This window comes from Hemicordylus capensis, chromosome 1, assembly GCF_027244095.1.
Source record: "Hemicordylus capensis ecotype Gifberg chromosome 1, rHemCap1.1.pri, whole genome shotgun sequence".
Classification (NCBI taxonomy): domain Eukaryota; kingdom Metazoa; phylum Chordata; class Lepidosauria; order Squamata; family Cordylidae; genus Hemicordylus; species Hemicordylus capensis.
In genome coordinates, this window is record NC_069657.1 from 389,364,132 (window position 1) to 389,382,166 (window position 18,035).

At 40.8% G+C, this 18,035-nt stretch overlaps 1 protein-coding gene across 7 annotated transcripts in view; it reads left to right on the forward strand.

Annotated features, from left to right (window-relative positions):
• SPAST (spastin) overlaps nucleotides 1–18,035 on the forward strand; it is a 58,115-nt gene that overhangs the window by 9,331 nt on the left and 30,749 nt on the right. For 3 of the 7 annotated variants that reach the window (XM_053302633.1, XM_053302599.1, XM_053302643.1), the window contains exons 2-4: nucleotides 587–673; nucleotides 2,980–3,063; nucleotides 10,191–10,286. In XM_053302633.1, the coding sequence (XP_053158608.1) occupies nucleotides 587–673; nucleotides 2,980–3,063; nucleotides 10,191–10,286 (267 nt within the window). The remainder of the gene's footprint in view (nucleotides 1–586; nucleotides 674–2,979; nucleotides 3,064–10,190; nucleotides 10,287–18,035) is intronic. The other 4 variants (XM_053302608.1, XM_053302651.1, XM_053302616.1 and 1 more) reach the window with 3 other exon arrangements.

The window sequence follows — 18,035 nt, forward strand, 5'->3', positions numbered from 1 at the left end:
GATCGTGGACTTACTAGATGGCTTTAGGCAAGTCACTATCTCTGTCTCAGTTCTCCATTTGCAATAAGGTATACTGCTGACCTACAAGGTTGTTGCACAGGTTGCTGAGATACAAGTTATTGAGAGAATGTATATCTTACATGTTGAACACCAAAAAGTGCTTTATAAATTCACTGTATCTCTTCAAGCTAATGACAATTCTTGATGTAGTCAGTTCCCTGCACAAATTTTGTCATGACACTTGCTCAGAAAATAAATATGCATATTGGGGAAACAAGTTGTTTTAGAAAGGAACCTGTGAGTACCTTTTGATATGACGAGATAGGAAGCTTCCTTCTGCTGAGTCAGACTGTTGGTCCATCTAGCTCAGTACTGCCTGACACCAGCTCTTGAATATTTCAGGCAGGAGTTATCCCCAGTCCTATGTGGATATGTAAAGAATGAACCTGGGACCTTCTGCATGCAAAGCATTTGCTCTTCCAATCTATATATTATGTAGATAAAATGTAACAATGTGCTCCGTTTACTATAGTTCTAATATATTATTTCTTCATAGTAAAAAATGTGCAACCAACTTCTCTCTCAGCAGGACAAAAAGAACAAGCTGTTGAATGGTACAGAAAGGGCATTGAAGAACTGGAGAAAGGAATAGCTGTGCTAATTGTTGGTCAAGGTAAGCTAACCTTGTGCATGTGAAACTGTGTGCATTAATGGCAGATAATATTTGAGGAAAAAGTTTGAATAAAAAACAGTGTAGTAGAGAGGGACAAATGAAATGATTCAGCACAAATAATTAGGATTTTTTGAAGTAAAAATAAAAGATGCTAATTATCTGCTATGGAACAGAGAAGTTGCTTTATTAGCTCATCCTCAGGTCAAGTAAATGATTCTTTGGGTTAGATGCTGTATTTTGTTAATAGTAGGATTGCCAAGTGATAAGGTGTCCTTCCTGTCTTGTGCCTTTAACAACAGCCTGATGCCTCCCTGAGTGCTTCTAATAGAAGTGGAAAGGCAGGGATACAAATCTTCTTACCAATAAATAAATGTGGAAATTGGCATGTGACTTTTCACAGCTTGGGGGAAAGCATGCTCATTGAGCTGTTAAAGGCACAGCTACAGTGACCAGTTGAAAAACTGGCAGCATACTTTAAAATATTTTGTTTACCTTCTGGCTAAAGATCAGCTGTAATTCAAACTGGATCAATTGGTCAGTAAATTGATCAGGTCAGGTCAGTAAAAGTCATGATATCTGTTTGGCATACTGATACCAAACTAATGTTGCTCTAGTTCCTAGAGAATGATGCTGATTTGCAGAGTGGGGCGGAGCGAGTGTATGGGTCTAATTTGTCTAGGCATCTATCATAAATGCAATAGAATGCTTAAACCTCATTAAAATCAATGGGTTTTGGTAGCCTAATTGTGGAGGATTACAGCAGAATCCTGCCATGGATTATGTGGAAGGAAGCCTCACTGAAAGCAATAGTACTTGACTTCAAGTAAGTATACATAGGATTTCAGCCTTACAGCCCAGTGCTATGCATGTTTGTTTGGAAGTAAGCTCAGTAGGACTTGCTCTGCAGTGAGTGTACACAGAATTGCAGCTGTGTAATTGTATACATGTTCACTTAGAAGTCTCACTGCGTTCATTGGGACACTTTCTAGTAAGTGTGTTTTAGGATTGCAACCTTAGTAATTTGGATAATTAGTGAGAGGCTGCTGCACCTTGTACAGTATTAACACACTGCAGGCTTACCTACCACCAATGCACTCTATCTGTATAGGAGCTTGCTTGTTAATAAAACATTATGTATTTATTAATCTACATGTCAAAGTTTAGATCTAAGGGCTTTAACAACTTCCACAGTTACAGAGATTGACAGGCTAAAGCTTGGGGAAGGCCCTATCCAGTGCACAGATGTGCTCTTATGCTTTCTCCATAAGGCCTTCAATCTGTCTGTTGCCACCTTTATCTTGAAAAGACCAGAGTACAGAAACCCAAAATGTATTAGAAACAGCCTCCCAAATTCCAGATATTGGACTGATGTGCTGCTTCTGGTTGGGGCAAGAGTGTGTACTGCCATAATAGTATTTTAGTTGAACTTTTATTCCCCCCCCCCCCCGTTTGGTTTCATTATGGTTTTGGGTTCCACAGAGTCTTTCTGATGATGGCTCAGGTTCTAGGTGGGGATGAAGATTCAGTCTGGCTTTGGGCTTTTCCTTTTGATTCCTTGTTATTAAGTATTTCTTGTTCTTAAAGGCAAGAGTAACATTTCACATACATGTTTAATTTTGGTGTTGGAAGGCACCTGGTTTGATCTAAATTGGTAAAACAATATATTTAAATTACAGTGTTGGTGTGAGGTGGCTAATGATTAACATGTATGATGATTAACATCTTTCAAGTTTTTGTTGATTAAACACTCTTGGGGGCGAGATCCAGAAAAAATAAGTAGGTCTTGTTTTTTATATAGGTCATTTCTCTTTTTCACTGATATAGGTAGGACTGATTCTGTGCTTGTTTTTGCTAGAGCCTGCTGTTGAAATGTCTAACCTGAATATGCTACTTTTCCAGCATACAGTTGCTGATATGACTACTGTAAAATATTTTTAGGGAACAGGAAGTATGAACAGGAAACAAATTAATTATGTAGAGAGTGGAGGAGTATAACTGGTCTGTACATGCTCTTACTACTATTTTTATTTGCATCCCTCCTTAGTATGTACAGTTTCAAAAGAGAGAAGAGCATGCACAAGCTTGTTGTGATTTTGGATAACAGTGCAGAGCATCATGGAGGCTTCTGATTATGTCATTCCCTTCTAGATGCATTTACATTGGCTCTAATTTTTATTTATATTCACACACGCGCACACACACATATAGATATATGTTTTCTATTTTTCTATTTCATGTTTTTCTGGTGGAACAGATATTGCTGTTGTAACTGTTCTTGAATCTGAATATTCAACTTTCTCTTTAAGGAGATCATTATGAACGAGCTCGCCGTCTCCAGTCTAAAATGATGACAAATTTGGCAATGGCCAAGGACCGTTTGCAGCTGTTAGGTACTGCTTAATATTGTTATCTTGGCGAACTGTAGAGATGATAGTTACGCAATGTGTATATTTTTGTTAATGATGCAGTGGGGTGGGAAGTCTCTTCAAGGACTGAATCTTTTTTCTTTTTAAAAAGTGTATATTAATATACATTAGTTCATTGTGATGCTGATATATGGGGATAACCTCTTCTTTAAAGGAGGGGGAGCACTAAATTTGTGTACTGAATTACTACACCAGGTACTTTAAGGGGGGGAAACCCAAGCAGAAGGGACAGGGGTAACAGTTGCCTCTTGCTTCAGTGCCAGTTACATGTATCATATAAGAGTCAAGGTGGGGAAAAGCAGAGCTTGCTTCTAAGCAAAATAGATTTAGTTGTTGTTGTTTCTAAGGGCCAGACTATATGTGACTTTAATAATTTAACTGGACACTATGTGTTTGTTTGTTTTTTGATGTAAATGGCAGCTGTGGGGAACCTTGACCAGGATCATGCAGTGATTTGTTCTCATTCCTGGAGCAAATAGCTCTGGGGCCTCTGATCTGAAGTGGGTCTGCAGCAGGGCAAAGGGGTGAAGTCTCCCTTCATGCTATTCTTCAAGTCTAGATTACCCCCTCTGTAGCTTCTCTTTACATGCAGAGCCAATGCTAATGTCAAGTCTACTTTGCCCAAGTACCTTTGTTCTCGGCCTCTCTTTGTTTATAATCTGATATATTTTGGTAACTAGAACTTCCTCAAGGACAACTATGTGGTGCCATCTCTCTCTTTCAAATTTCTCTAAATACCAAATTTTACTTCGGAGCTTTTGGCTTAACCTCTTAGTCCTTATATTCAACAAAGCTGGGTATGTACCTGTTTGTTCCCTGTTACCCTGGGTCACTCTCCCCTAACTTTATCTTCCCTTGTTGTCTACACTTAGATAAGTGCTTCAGAGCATATAGTTAGTTGTCTCTTGCCCATATTATTCTGTAAAATGCCTTTTGCATTGATGGCACTGATTACACACTAAGTTGCAGATAAGGTCATCTTGCTATCATAGGACTCGCTTTGTATAATTTACACTTCATGAAACCATTCACTGTGTTTAGCATAGTCCCTCATCACGATGGTATTCTCTCTGGAGAGAAGCTTAATATTGCTAATCCAAAATCTTCAATCAATTAGTCATAAATAATGGAGCTGCAAATAATACCCTCCAAGCCCAAGATGGTATGTTTAGAGCTGAGTCTTGCATCTACTTTCTAGTCTAGTCTTGAGTTGCTAGGATAAATATCTGTGCTATTTTCTAGCCCTGTATGCCTCTAAAACTAAGTTATTTTATACAACCAAAAAGCACTGGAGGAAAAACAGCAGCATTGAAATAATAAGCAGCAAGTAAGAAGATAAGGCCTTGCTTACCAGGTAGTGAGTCATCTCAAACTTGGGGGGCTTAAAAAGGTAAAGTTGTGCCTTCGAGTCAGTGTCGACTCCTGGCGACCAGAGAGCCCTGTGGTTGTCTTTGGTAGAATACAGGAGGGGTTTACCATTGCCATCTCCAGTATGAGATGATGCCTTTCAGCATCTTCCTATATTGCTGTTGCCAAATATAGGTGTTTCCCATAGTCTGGAAACACACCAGCAGGGATTCAAACCAGCAAGCTACTTCCCTGCTGCAGCATTAGGTGCCTTACTTCCAAGTAAATGTTCATAGGATTGAATTGTAAGGCTCAGGCTGTATACGACACATACTAGGAAGTGTTCTGATTTTGTTCCCCACTTCTGCTTTGATGTACCAATTTGGGCTCTGTTGAATGGTCAAAATAACTTCACCTGGCTCTTTATAACTTTTGTCATGAATCCCATTGTGCTACCACCACATGTCATTACATTTGTTGACAGTCCCATGATCTTAAGCTTCACGGCTGCCACCGAGTAGACTTTTGTATTTTTCTGGCTGTGTCTAATAAAACAGCCTTCCAAACCTCTGTCTTATTCAAGGTTGGGTAGGGTGGAAAGGCTTCACAACTCCCCCAGTGATTTCTCAGCTCTCTTTCCAGCACCAGCTCTGATTCTCTCTGACTGTGATAGCAACTTTCACTCCTTGAACTCCTTCTCTTGAATTCTCTTCAGCTCACCAACTTGTAATAAAACTCTGCTGAAGGCAGTCTGCTTATATTCTCCTTTCACCCTCCAGTTTTTTTCAAACAAACCAATCAAAACCACTCAAGTTTCCTCCATTATTTTAAAACAAACCCAATCAAACCAAACCTCTTTCCCCTCCAAAACTAAACTGTAGAACAGAAGCTGTGAACATTTGATCCAGTGCACAGCTTTTTAACATAGGGAGTAAGCAAGCAAAGCAATTGCAATACAGAAATCTTATATACAAAAAGAGGAGGTTCAGGCCTCATTCCTTCACACCTTTATTTCTAGTAAATTCCTGTTAGTAGTAAAAAATGCATTTTTTTAAATCATGCATTCTTCCAATTGCCTAGTTACTTAATTTTCCTAAGTGAAAATGACTAAGTCATTTAGGGCCAAACTAGACATGGTATGTATATGGCAGGTTCCTATGAAGGTGCATGTGTATTGCCCAGTCTTTTTAAAAACCAAAAGCAGCCTTGGGAAGCTGCAAATTTGAGTGGAGGAACAGCCTTAGGCTGCTGTAGCCACTTCACATCAGTTATTTAGAACAGGAAAACATGCAGAAAGGAAAGTGTTAAAAAGCTTCTCTCCTTGTTATCTTGCACTCTGACTCAGAGCTTCCCAGGGCTCCCTATGATTTAATAAAGACTTATGTCTGATTTAATTTGAGCTTTCGAAACGTTACATAGTTGAGTGGCAGAAACACTTAAGTTCAGTTAAGGAATTGTGGGCAATGGCTGAATCACATGTTGTTGTTTTTTAAACCAGCCATGGTATGTGACGTTTGAATAGATGTAATCTACTTCTACGGATATTTATATACTGCTTTTAAACAAAAGTGCTCAAAGCGGTATACGTAGAACAATAAATAAGATGGTTTTTATTTTTCCCCCAGGCTTGACTTAAGAAACACACACTTCTTATAGCTGTAGTGTATATTATGTTGATGTAAATCTCCTTTTTGTGCATATGGTGTCCAGTTTAAATATGCCTATTTCCCTTGAACTGGAACTGTCTCTGGTCCTTGTCTTCTCCCACCCCCAAATTTCTAGTGAAAAATGGGTTTCATCTTTGCTTCCTATCCACATATGAGGCGGGAAAACTTTCCCTCAATTTTGCTGTTTTTTTCCTTGAAGGTTCTCAATTACTTTCTCCTTTCTTGTTGGGGGGGGCAGTGTTTAAGATACTTGAGGGTCCTGATGGCACTTGGCAAAGGGTCTAATTGCTCTAAATCTTTAAGAAGCACAGGATACTTTTTTCCTGCAAGACTAACACGGCTTCCTCTCTAAGGGTATATAGTCTTGATATAAGCCTTTTTATAAAAAATTATGCAGATCTTGTAGAAGATTATTTACAATTGTTTAGAACTTGCCTTTGTTGTACTTCTTATTGTTCATTGGATTTTTAGAGATGTCAGATTATGTGTAACATACTATAGCAATAGCAAATTATTGATAAGATGAGCACCTGTTTTGACATAAATTGTGATACTTACACATTCTTTGTTTGTAGACAGTAGACCTTGTCTGCTCTAAATTTGGTGTGATGGAAAGAAACCCTCATTTAATTTGTGGGAGTTTACTGATATGACTTCATAGCGTTGCTCAAATATTTTACAGTTACTAAGTGACTGAAATGTTTGGGTTGATAGTGAATATTGCTCTTTGGATATGCCCTCAGGTTTTGAAATGTGGTTTGGTTTTATTGCCTGTTTTTGCTGAAAACAAGACACAAAGGATTTGCCTTTTATTCATTGTTAAGCTGTAATATAAAACAGATGGATGAGGTCACATGGTTGATCTCTTTGAGGAATAGAATGTGATAATTAGCTACTAGAGATTAATGAGAAGCATTTTTGTCTTTGGTTTAGAAAATGAGAAATCTGTGTTTGTGGTTAGCCTTTTCTAGGGAGAGCGAGTACTTTTCTCACCAGATCAGGGGTGTAGCAAGGTTGGAGGGGGCCCAGAGACAAGATTTTAAAATTGGCCTCTCGCTGATATACATACACAAACACACTTCACAATATATCGTGCACTCACACTCACATCCCCATTATGAATACGGTGAATATCTAGTTCACATTGAATCTAGTTTTTTTACTCTCTGCTCCTGCCAATCTCCAAGAGACTCAACATAATTCATAGGGGGTGCAACATGGGCGCGTGGGAGTCATGTGATGTGCCTCTGGGGGGCCCCTCGAGGCAGTGGGGCCCCAAGATGACTGCCTCCCCTTGCCTAAGGGTAGTTACACCCCTGCACTAGATCAGTCATATACAAATGTTGAGAGAGACGAATCGGTTATTGAGAATTGAGGCATGAGACTGGATCTAGCAAGCTTATGGCCTTGAGATGAAACCTTGTCCAAGGTCTAGGAAAGAGAGGGTGTTTCTTTTGGTGAGAGAATGAGAGGAAAATGAAATAGAAGCTCTATATCACACACTGGTATTTGAGCTTCCTTTTGAATTCAGTTGTTACTCAGTTGCCTTTAATCAAAACAATTGTCCCCAACATACCATTCCCTGACACTTCAAATGACATATCTTCATGGAACCTCCGACATAACTTCATACTCCTTTAAGCATTATTAGTCGGTACCTGTGTTTCCTGAAAATATGTACCTGAGGGTTGTGGGCCCCCCAGGGTTGTATTTTCAGGAAGCATGAGTGGCTTTAGACGAAAAGGGGATTACCAAAAATCATCCCCACCCTCCATATGTACTTAGAAGGGTTCTCTGCACACAACTCTTAATTTGTATATAGGTCATTGTTTAGAAATCACTACCCAGATATTGGGTGGCCAGACTTCAAAAATACTTTTAGGAATATGGAGCCGTCGGTGGATATTGCATGAAGATGTGTTATGGAATGCTGTGCTTTTGGGGGGAGGGCATTACAACCCATTAATTTATTTATAACTTGGACCATTTTTGTGAAAGTTTAGGAATGGTATGAGAGAATTATAATTTTAATCCTTAATCATATTTAATTAGATATATGTATATACCTCCTAGATATATACACACCAGACAGTATATAAATATAAATAAACAAATATTTTGTTACTTTTCACAAATTCTGTTCTTTCTGGAAGGATACAAGTGACCATAACTAGTCGAATCATAAAGGAGACAATGCGCGTGTTGGGATGGGAGGTGTAAGGGAAATGATAGATATGGATTGAGATCCGTCGATCCATGAGAATTGGTAATGCGTCTGTGCAGGACCCACTCGGTAAAGTGCCTTAGCTCATTGAGGTGACCAAACCCCGCCTACCCACCTTCAGTGTGCTATTTCAAGGTGGGCTGGGCGCCATGTTCTTCAGTTCTTTTCTGACCGCTTTTGCGTGGAGTCCTCAGACTGTCCCTCTTCGTCAGACTAATTCTTCTTGAGAGTCTGAGAGAGAAAATTGTAAAAAAGCCACCCCAAAACCCCGGACTGATTATTGGCTTTGACTAGCAGTGGTATTTTTTCAACTACTCTGGTGTCATCGGTATATTGGAATGGCTTCTGGAATTTGCTGGCATTAATTGAATTGTTTGGAACAGACTTTTACGACAAATTGGATCACGCTAAGATGGCTGAGGAGGAGTGGACCTTCAAGAGATGCACTGGCTGTAACACCAAGCTCCCTTTTGAAGGACCTCCACGACTTGTGCTTAATCTGCTTGGGAGAAAAGCACAATGTCTCCTCCTTCAAGATTTGCCAGTCCTCCTCGAAACAAACGGAAAAAAACCCCTGGCTTTGCACCACCATTTACGACAAGGTGCTAAGTCCCTTGATGTCAGGAGAACCCCACCCTTCAGCTTCGACATCGGCTGCAAAGGTGTCTACACAGACCCAGAAACCTCCTCCTACAAGACAACATTCGACTCCAGGTGCGTTGGCATCGTACCGAATCTTGAAACTTTTGTCGAAGTCTATGCATTCTCCATTGTAAAAGAACTGAAGAACATGGTGCCCAACCCACCTTTACATAGCCTTGGTTGCCTCGACTTGCTGTGGCATGTTACCGAGTGGGTCCTGCGCAGGTGCATTACCCATTCTTATGGATATCGATGGAACTCTACCAGATCAATAGTTGCAGGTGAGCAACCTGGTTTTATGGAATAAATTTGTGAGCCAAATTGACATTGAAACATTCCTGCATTTTAACAGCTATTTGAAATATTAAAAGTACCCACTTGAAAATGGGAGTTGGCCTTTAAAAAAAAAAAGGTTTTACAATGAATGTGAAGATTCCCAAATAAGAAGTTAAGTGTGTATACTGTAGACTGTTTTGGCCAGTCAGGCAGCAGGATTTAAGGGTTTAAGGTCCTTCAGAAAGGTAACAACTAATTATTAACATAGTGGAGGAAACTGAAGCAATATGATTTCTTAGAATATTTCTTATGATATCATGTTTGTGAAGTGACAGAATTACTTCATTTCCTCGTATCCACTAACTTTACATACTGATGTTATCTTTTGAGTGTCCACATGTTAAAAACACACTATTACCATAATTATGATAACAGAAGTTAGTAATTTGAGGATTTTAATTTCTTCAGAAAACAGGTCTCAGCCTATTTAATAAAATAATTGTTGGGCAGCTTGTAATCAATTGAAATAAACACTTTGTGCCATAGCATTAACTGTTAAATATGGAGTACTTAATGATATAAAAATAAGACTTACTTGTAGCAACTGCTAGATCTGTGCGCACATCTTTCCCATAGATAGATATAAGCCCTTGCACACTTCACTGAAAAGTTCCCCATCAGTCTCTTTCATTGTTATTTCTGACTGACTTGGCTACTGACTGCAGTTCACAACTTATTCATAATAGTACTTCATTCAGTAGATGTTCTTGTAATTTCATAACATAGTGAACATTTGACACATGCATTGTAACTTGAATCCATATCAAGTCAACTGAACGCAAAGTCATTTTGGTGTGATTAGTGTGTGTAATTTTCATTGGTTCATTTTTTGTTTTTTATTTGTCCTTTCCCCCTCCTTCTGTTTTGTTGCATAGAGAAGCTGCAGGCAGTTAAGCAAATCCCCAAGCTGCAAATGGAAGTCTCTAGTGACAGTACTAACCTGGTATGCCGCAATGGACATCTCCAGTCAGGTGGGTTTGGCTTTACCTGCACCTAATTAAGGGGATGTCTATCAGTACATGATATAACAGCAAAAGATGCAGTGCTAAATTGCCTGCCCCTTATCTATTTTTAAAATGTATTTTCTATTTAAAGGTTTTGTATAAGTGCATTCCATTCTCAAAGTTGACTTAACAATACTCCTGCTAAACTGTTTTCTGTGTCTTCTTTAAAGTTTTTGTTGCATTTTAAAATGAAATATTCGCAAAGGCAAGACATTAGGCAGTTTAACAGTTTCAAAAAAATTGGTGGCCCGTATATGTTGCAGCATCCTGAGAGTGGCTCCCATACTGCCCTCTCTGCTGAGCACATTAAAAAAAAAAAAAGCAATGTTTTGCTAGAGTGCTCTTGTACAAATGCAGTTGCACAGTACTACAACCATTATTTCTAATGGCCAGTGTTGTGAAATTGCTTTCGTACAGTTTGAGGCACTTGTGCAACAGCACTCAAGTGCAACTAGGTCAATTTTTTTAAAAAATGCACACAGCAGCATGGGCAATGCAGAAACCACCTGCAGGATGCTGCGCTGTATGTCGGTCAGTATTTATATGCAGTGTCAGTAAAAATAAACTTGTAGATTTCATAGACTTATAAAGTATAGGAATTGAAGTGAATTTCTATGGATTGTTTTGAGTTCTTTTTTCTGTTAAAATAAAAACAGAGGAAGAACTAACCTCCCATTTAAGGTGATTGCTTATTGACTTTTTTGATGTCACAAAGTGCGTTTAAGATCAAAATGGAAGGCTACACAAATGTGGAATAGAAAGTATTGGTGGTGTGTTAAGTTGGAGTACAAGCTTTTAGGGAATCAAGTGTGAATCTTGGCTATCAATGAAAATGATGGTTGCAAGGAGTTCTGCATGCTCTAAAATGTAAAAGCAAGCTTAAAACAGCAAAATGTGCATTTATGTTATCAGTATGGTAACGTGGTTTAGTGAAAGCTTTGGATAGCTCTCTACCACAGATTTCTACTTACTTTTTTTGCTTTGTCTCTAACCAGCCTTCAAGCATTCATATTCTTTGTAAGATGGTAGCTTGCAAATTAGTTTTGCAAGTTTTGCCAAATGCACAAATTAAACTAAAAGACTAAATTAAACATGGTTTCTTCAGCTAAATATTTTTGGTACTATTTATTAATGTCTTCACTTTAGAAATCTGATATGCTAGACTGCCCTGTTCCAAGGTTCTGGATGGGGTCTAAGCTTTTAAAAAAAAACACAACTTGTTGAACCTAGGCCAGAAATACTCGTGTTTCATCTTTGTAATCTCAAATTTTCATCTGAGAGTGGTGCAATGTCTTGAGCTGGCTCAGTATGATGTGAGGCATTAATTGCTTGAAAGCAAGCACAAGTGTTGGTACATGTATCAGTAAGAGACTGTTTTCTCAATTTTGGTTGCTGGTACTGATCAGTCTGTATATGTGCAGGCAGTCATTTATGTAGGGCAGCAGAATGCGATTTCACTCATAGTGCTACAGAAGCCACTAGTCCAGATCCTGTGTTAAGAGCTTGACTGCACACGTGATGGGGGGAAGCATGTTGTGCTGCACAATATGTCTGCAAATGTTTGAATGACAACTCATTGTAGAGAGACAAACAGATACAACCTTGCACGTTGAACATATGAAGTTGCCTTATACTGCATTAGACCATGGGTTCAGCTAGGTTAATAGTGTCTATGCTGACTAGCAGCAGCTTCCCAGAGCTTCAGACAGAGATCTTTGCCAGTCCTAAGCTGGAGATGCTAGGGATTGAACCTTGGACCTTCTGCATGCAAACCATGTACTCTACCACAGAGCCCCAAAACAGTTTCCCTGCCTGCTTTCCTCCAAAATCTAAAGTGAATTTGGGGAGAAACTAACTAGAGAATAATATTTGAAAAATAGTTTTGGTAGTAAAGTACAAAGACACCCCGATAAGCTTCTTGAGAAGGTTTCTGTTCTCACTGCCTCATCCCAGTTTTTAAGGAGTGTTCCTCATTAAGATTTATATGGGGGGTGGGGTTTGAATGCCATTCATTCTCCTTTATGTATGGTAAAAGTTTTCTTTGGACGATACTCATAAGAATAAAGCAACATTCTCCTTTTTCATTAACTCTGTTACAGTATACAGTTGTCAGGGGCCTCAGGCCCATAGTACTTTAGCTATGGAAATTGAAATGATAAACTTAATCCTATGTAATTTGAATTGTATGTAAAGATTATAATTTCATGTTTAGTTACTAGTACTATTATAATCCATTTTACACCGAATCTGCCTGTAGAAATGAATTCTAATAAATACACATGCACACACCCCTACATCTCCAAAACCATATGTATTCAAATATATGTAATCCAGTTCAGAACTGGCCATTTAAACAAAGGTATTATAGATATACTTGATGGTTATGTACTGTTTGTGCAATCTTGCATGGCTATAATTGCCAGGGAAGATTTTCAAACTCTCAAGTTAGGTCTTCAGATAAAATTCATTTGGATTAAACAATTGCTTATAATTGCTCTCATTCTTATTTTGAAATTTATTAGAAAAATCTTGAAAAGCTTAACTACTTACTGCACTTGCTTTTATTTTTGTGGGGAGAAAGCCAGTTAGTTTCTTCCCCACCGCATCCTATATTACTTTGAAAAAAGTATTAATTGCATGGTGAAGAATCAGTAAGGTTCAAGAGTTGCCTGTGGCAGAAGACCAATAAGAGTCGACTGTCTCTCTTTCGTTCTGATGATCAGTATCTCATTGTATATCCTCAGGGTTCTGTGGAACACAGTTTGAAAACCCACTGCTGTAGGTGCACTGCCTGACCGTGCAATGGGTTCAAGGGAAACCTCGTAACTTCTGTATCTCCATACCTCTGAATGTTTGTGGATTTTGGAAAGATTCTGAAACACTTTAACTTTTCTTACATAAACTCTGTTTAAAAAAAAAAAAGTTGGAAGAGCTTAGTCCTTGTGCCTACTTTATCTTGCGTCATCCCAACTTGTTCAGTTATTCCAAAGCAGTTTAAGGAAACAATCCTTCACCCTTTAAATCTGGGTTAAATGCATCAATAGAGATGATATTATTTGTATATCTGACTGTCATGTTTCTTCTTTCTTTTAAGCCACAGTATTGGCAAACCTTTATGTAGCAATAAAGAAGCAAGCAAGAGCTTTGCTTTAAAAAAAAAAAAAGGATTATTACATGCTTGGCTCAAACTTTGCATGGAATGTTTCACTTTCCATTAGAGGTGTTTCTGTCTAATAATGTTTATATTTTAACACACACATTTTAACACACATAGGACTGTAGGAAATCTTTGGACATCTCCGAAGACTTCCTGTGTCTTATGTGTGTATTAACTTGTCATGAACTGAGCCAGAACTTTGATTTCTTCTTGTATTACCTAACATCTGGTGGAGTTTCAACTATGATTTTTATGAATTGGCAGTGGTATAATTTGATTCAATTTATTATCATATTTATATACCGCCTGACCTGTGTATCTCTAGGCCGTATATACAATTTATAACACACACAAAACAGAGTAAAAATGTCACAGAATAAAAAGTTAAAACAATTTCATATGATAAAAACAATTAAGCAGTTTACAATTTAATTTCAGTTAAAAGCTTGAGAAAACAAGTATGTCTTGAGTGCCTTTCTAAAAGCAAGCAAAGATGGAGATGTATTTATTTTGATAGGGAGCATATTCCAAAGTCCCGAGGCAGCCACAAAGAAGGCTCCATCCCGAGTTGTCACCGAATGAGCTGGTGGTAACCATAACTCAGCCTCCGCAGATGATATTAATAGATGGTTGGGTTCATGACACAGAAGGCGCTCTCTAGTACCCCTGGGCCAAAACCTTTAAGGGATTTATAGGTTTATATAACCAGGACTTTGTATTTCACTCAGAAATATATTGGCAGCCAGTGCAGTTCTTTGGTAAATGGTGTTATATGGTCCCTTTGAGTTGTCCCAGAGACCAACCTGGCTACCACATTCTGTACCAATTGTAGTTTCTTGACTACGTACAAAGGTAGCCCCACGTAGAGTAAATTACACTAGTTGAGCCTGGAGGATACCAGCATATGCACCACTGATTTAAGGCGATTTAATTTAATAAGGTCATCTGCCTAGAGCTGTCTGCTCAGGGCTATATAGGGTTCTGTCAGTGACTTCAGCCCCCCAGAAGCTTGCAGGAGACAGAAGAGGAGAGACAACATTTGCTTCTAGGGTGAGAGACTGGGTGCCTGCCTGTTTGCTTCTCCTGCTGCCCCCCAGGACTAGCTGCTGTGCTGAGGTGAGGCCTTGCAGGATTGGGGCCCGGGGAGGAGGGTGACTTGGCAGTTTCCTGGATTCCATCTGCCTAGAGCTGTCTGCTCAGGTCTATATAGGGTTCTGCCAGTGGCGGCGGGCCCGCCACTGAAGGGGCAACACCAAAGGGGATCGCGCCTTTGGGCAAGCCACTTTGGGGGATGGTGAAGGCCAGGTCTCTTGGCCTAGGTATTTGAATGGGGGGGGGGCGTTTAATAGTGGAGCCTCTATTTTAATTAGTCCTGGGTGAGATAATCTTAGAATGTGTCTGGGCTTACCTGGAGATGGGGAGATGGGGCGCGTCCACTGACTGTGGGGCAGCCATTTCAGTCATGGTGGGGAACAGAAGAAGTAACGTTGGCAGGTCAGCGTGCCATTACAAGGGAAGGGGACTTGGAAATCTAATAGCTGTTTCCCCTTCCGGCTGTCCTGTCAGCTCTTTGACCTTGGGGAGCAGTGCTGATCACCCTTGGAACCTCACCTTGCTCATCTGTAATGCCAGGTCGATCCAGAACAAATCAGAAACCATCCATGATTTGATTCTGGATGAAGATGCCGACCTGGTATGTATTACAGAGACCTGGCTGGGGGCCCAGTGTGGTCACAGCTTCTTCCTCCAGGCTACTCTGTTGAGGAGCGGGTGAGGGACCATGGGTGAGGAGGTGGAGTGGCTGTGGTCTATAAGAATAACCTTTCCCTTACCAGGATCCCTGTTAAAGTGTCAGACCATATAGAATGTGTGTACTTAAGTCTGGGGACCAGGGATAGACTGGGACTTCTGTTGGTGTACTGATTGCTCCACTGCTCAACGGAGTCCCTAACCGAGCGGACGGACTTGGTCTCGGACTTGGTGTTGGAGTCCCCCAGGCTTGTGGTGCTGGGAGACTTCAATGTTCACTTTGGGACCAGTTTGTCCGGGGCGGCTCAGGAGTTCATAGCGGCCATGATGACTATGGGCCTATCCCAAGTGGTCTTGGGGCCGACACACATTGCTGGTCACACGCTTGATTTGGTGTTTCACCCTGATCAGGGTGGTGTTCTGTGGGTGGGGAATCCTGTGATTTCCCCATTGTCATGGACGAACCACCATCTTGGTTAAGGTTGGACTCACAATCATGTCCCACCTTCGCAGGGGCGAGGGACCTATTAGGATGTTCCGCACAAGAAGGTTATTGGATCCCATAGAATTTCAAGAAGCTTTGGAGGGATTTAGTGTTGGCTCTACTGGTGATCCTGTTGATGCCCTGGTGGAGAATTGGAACAGCAAACTCACTGGGGCAGTAGACATGATTGCTCCTAAGTGTCCTCTCCAACCCGCTTCAAAATTGGCCCCTTGGTATATGGAAGAACTACGGGAGCTGAAGCAGCGAGATAGACGACTGGAGTGCAAGTGGAGAGAGACTCTGCTTGAATCCGACAGATTGCAACATAGAGCTCATTTGAAGACCTATGCTCAGGCCATACGTGCGGCAAAGAAGCGATTCTTTTCTGCCCGTATTGCATCCGCAGGTTCACGTCCGGAGGAGTTCTTCAGGGTTGTGAGAGGCCTAGTGAATGCCCCAACTCGCTTGAATCATAATTTGGAACCATCGATTACCTGCTGTGTTGTGTTTAATGAATTCTTTGTGGGGGAAATCTCTCGTATTCGGGCCGACTTAGACTCCGTCTCCACAATTACCTCAGTGTCTGATGTGGAGGTGTCCAGCGACTCCTCTTGTGTTATTAGGTTATTAGGTTGGATCGGTTCCAGTTTGTGATTCCTGAGGATGTGTACAAGCTGATTGGAATGGTGCAGCCCACCACCTGTTCTCTTGACCCTTGTCCGACATGGCTTATATTATCTGGCAGGGGGGTTGTTGTAGAAGGCCTTGTAGAGATTATAAATACGTCTCTGAGGGAAGGTAGGATGCCTCCTTGTCTTAAGCAGGCAATTATTAGACCCCTTCTGAAGAAGCCTGCCTTGGATCCCTCGGAATTGAACAACTGAAGGCCTGTCTCCAACCTTCTGTGGCTGGGCAAGGTAATTGAGAGGGTAGTGGCCTCCCAGCTCCAGGCAGTCTTGGATGAAACTGTTTATTTTGACCCATTTCAAACTGGCTTTCGGTCTGGCTATGGGGTGGAGACTGCCTTATCGCCTGATAAATGATCTCCAATTGGCAATTGACAGAGGAAGTGTGACTCTGTTGGTCCTTCAGGACCTCTCAGTGGCTTTCGATACTGTCGGCCATAGTATCCTTCTGGAGCATCTGAGGGGGTTGAGTGTCGGAGGTACTGCTTTGTAGTGGTTGCACTCCTACCTCTCGGGCAGATTCCAGATGGTGTCCCTTGGAGACTGATGTTCTTCAAAATCTGAACTCTTGTATGGTGTGCCTCAGGGTGTGTGCCTCCAATGTAGTTTAACATCTACATGAAACCGCTGGAGAGATCATCAGGGTATTTGGTGCAGGGTGCCACCAGTATGCTGATGACACCCAAATCTATTTCTCCATGTCAGCCTCATCGGGAGAGGGCATAACCTCCCTAAATGCCTGTCTGGAGTCGGTGATGGGCTGGATGAGGGATAACAAGCTGAGACTGAATCCGGCTAAGACGGAGGTACTCATTGTGCAGGGTTGGAACTTGAGAGATGATTTTGATCTGCTTGTTCTGGATGGGGTCACACTTCCCCAGAAGGAACAAGTACGCAGTCTAAGGGTGCTTCTGGATCCAAGCCTCTCCCTGGTCTCCCAGGTTGAGGCAGTGGCCAGAAGTGCCTTCTATCAGGTTTGGTTGATACGCCAGCTGCATCCGTTTCTTGAGGTGAATGACCTCAAAACAGTGGTACATCTGCTGGTAACCTCTAGGCTGGATTACTACAATGTTTTTTGTGGGGGCTGCCCCTGTACATTGTCCGGAAACTACAGTTGGTCCAGAATGTGGCAGCCAGGTTGGTCTCTCAGGCATCTCAGAGAGACCATATTACTCCTGTATTACTCCTGTAATACTCCTGTATTGAAGGAGCTACACTGGCTGCCGATATGTTTCCAGGCAAAATCCAAGGTGCTGGTTATAACCTATAAAGCCCTAAACAGTTTGGGCCCTGGGTATTTAAGGGAACACCTTCTACGTTATGAATCGCACTGCCCACTGAGATCTGCTGGAGAGGTCTGTCTGCAGTTGCCACCGTCTCATCTGCTGCCCCGAGGCTTTGGAATGCGCTCCCTAGTGAAATAAGAGCCTCCCCATCTCTGACAGCTTTTTAAAAGTCTTTAAAGATGCATCTGTTCACCCAGGCTTTTAATTAATATTGTTTTAATGATTTTAATGCTGTTTTAAAATATTCTTTAAAAAAATTTAAATTGTTGTAATGTGTTAAATTTTTCGTTTTTGTCTTAACTATGTTTTACTTTGTTTTTATTCTGTTGTAAACTGCCCAGAGACATAAGTTTT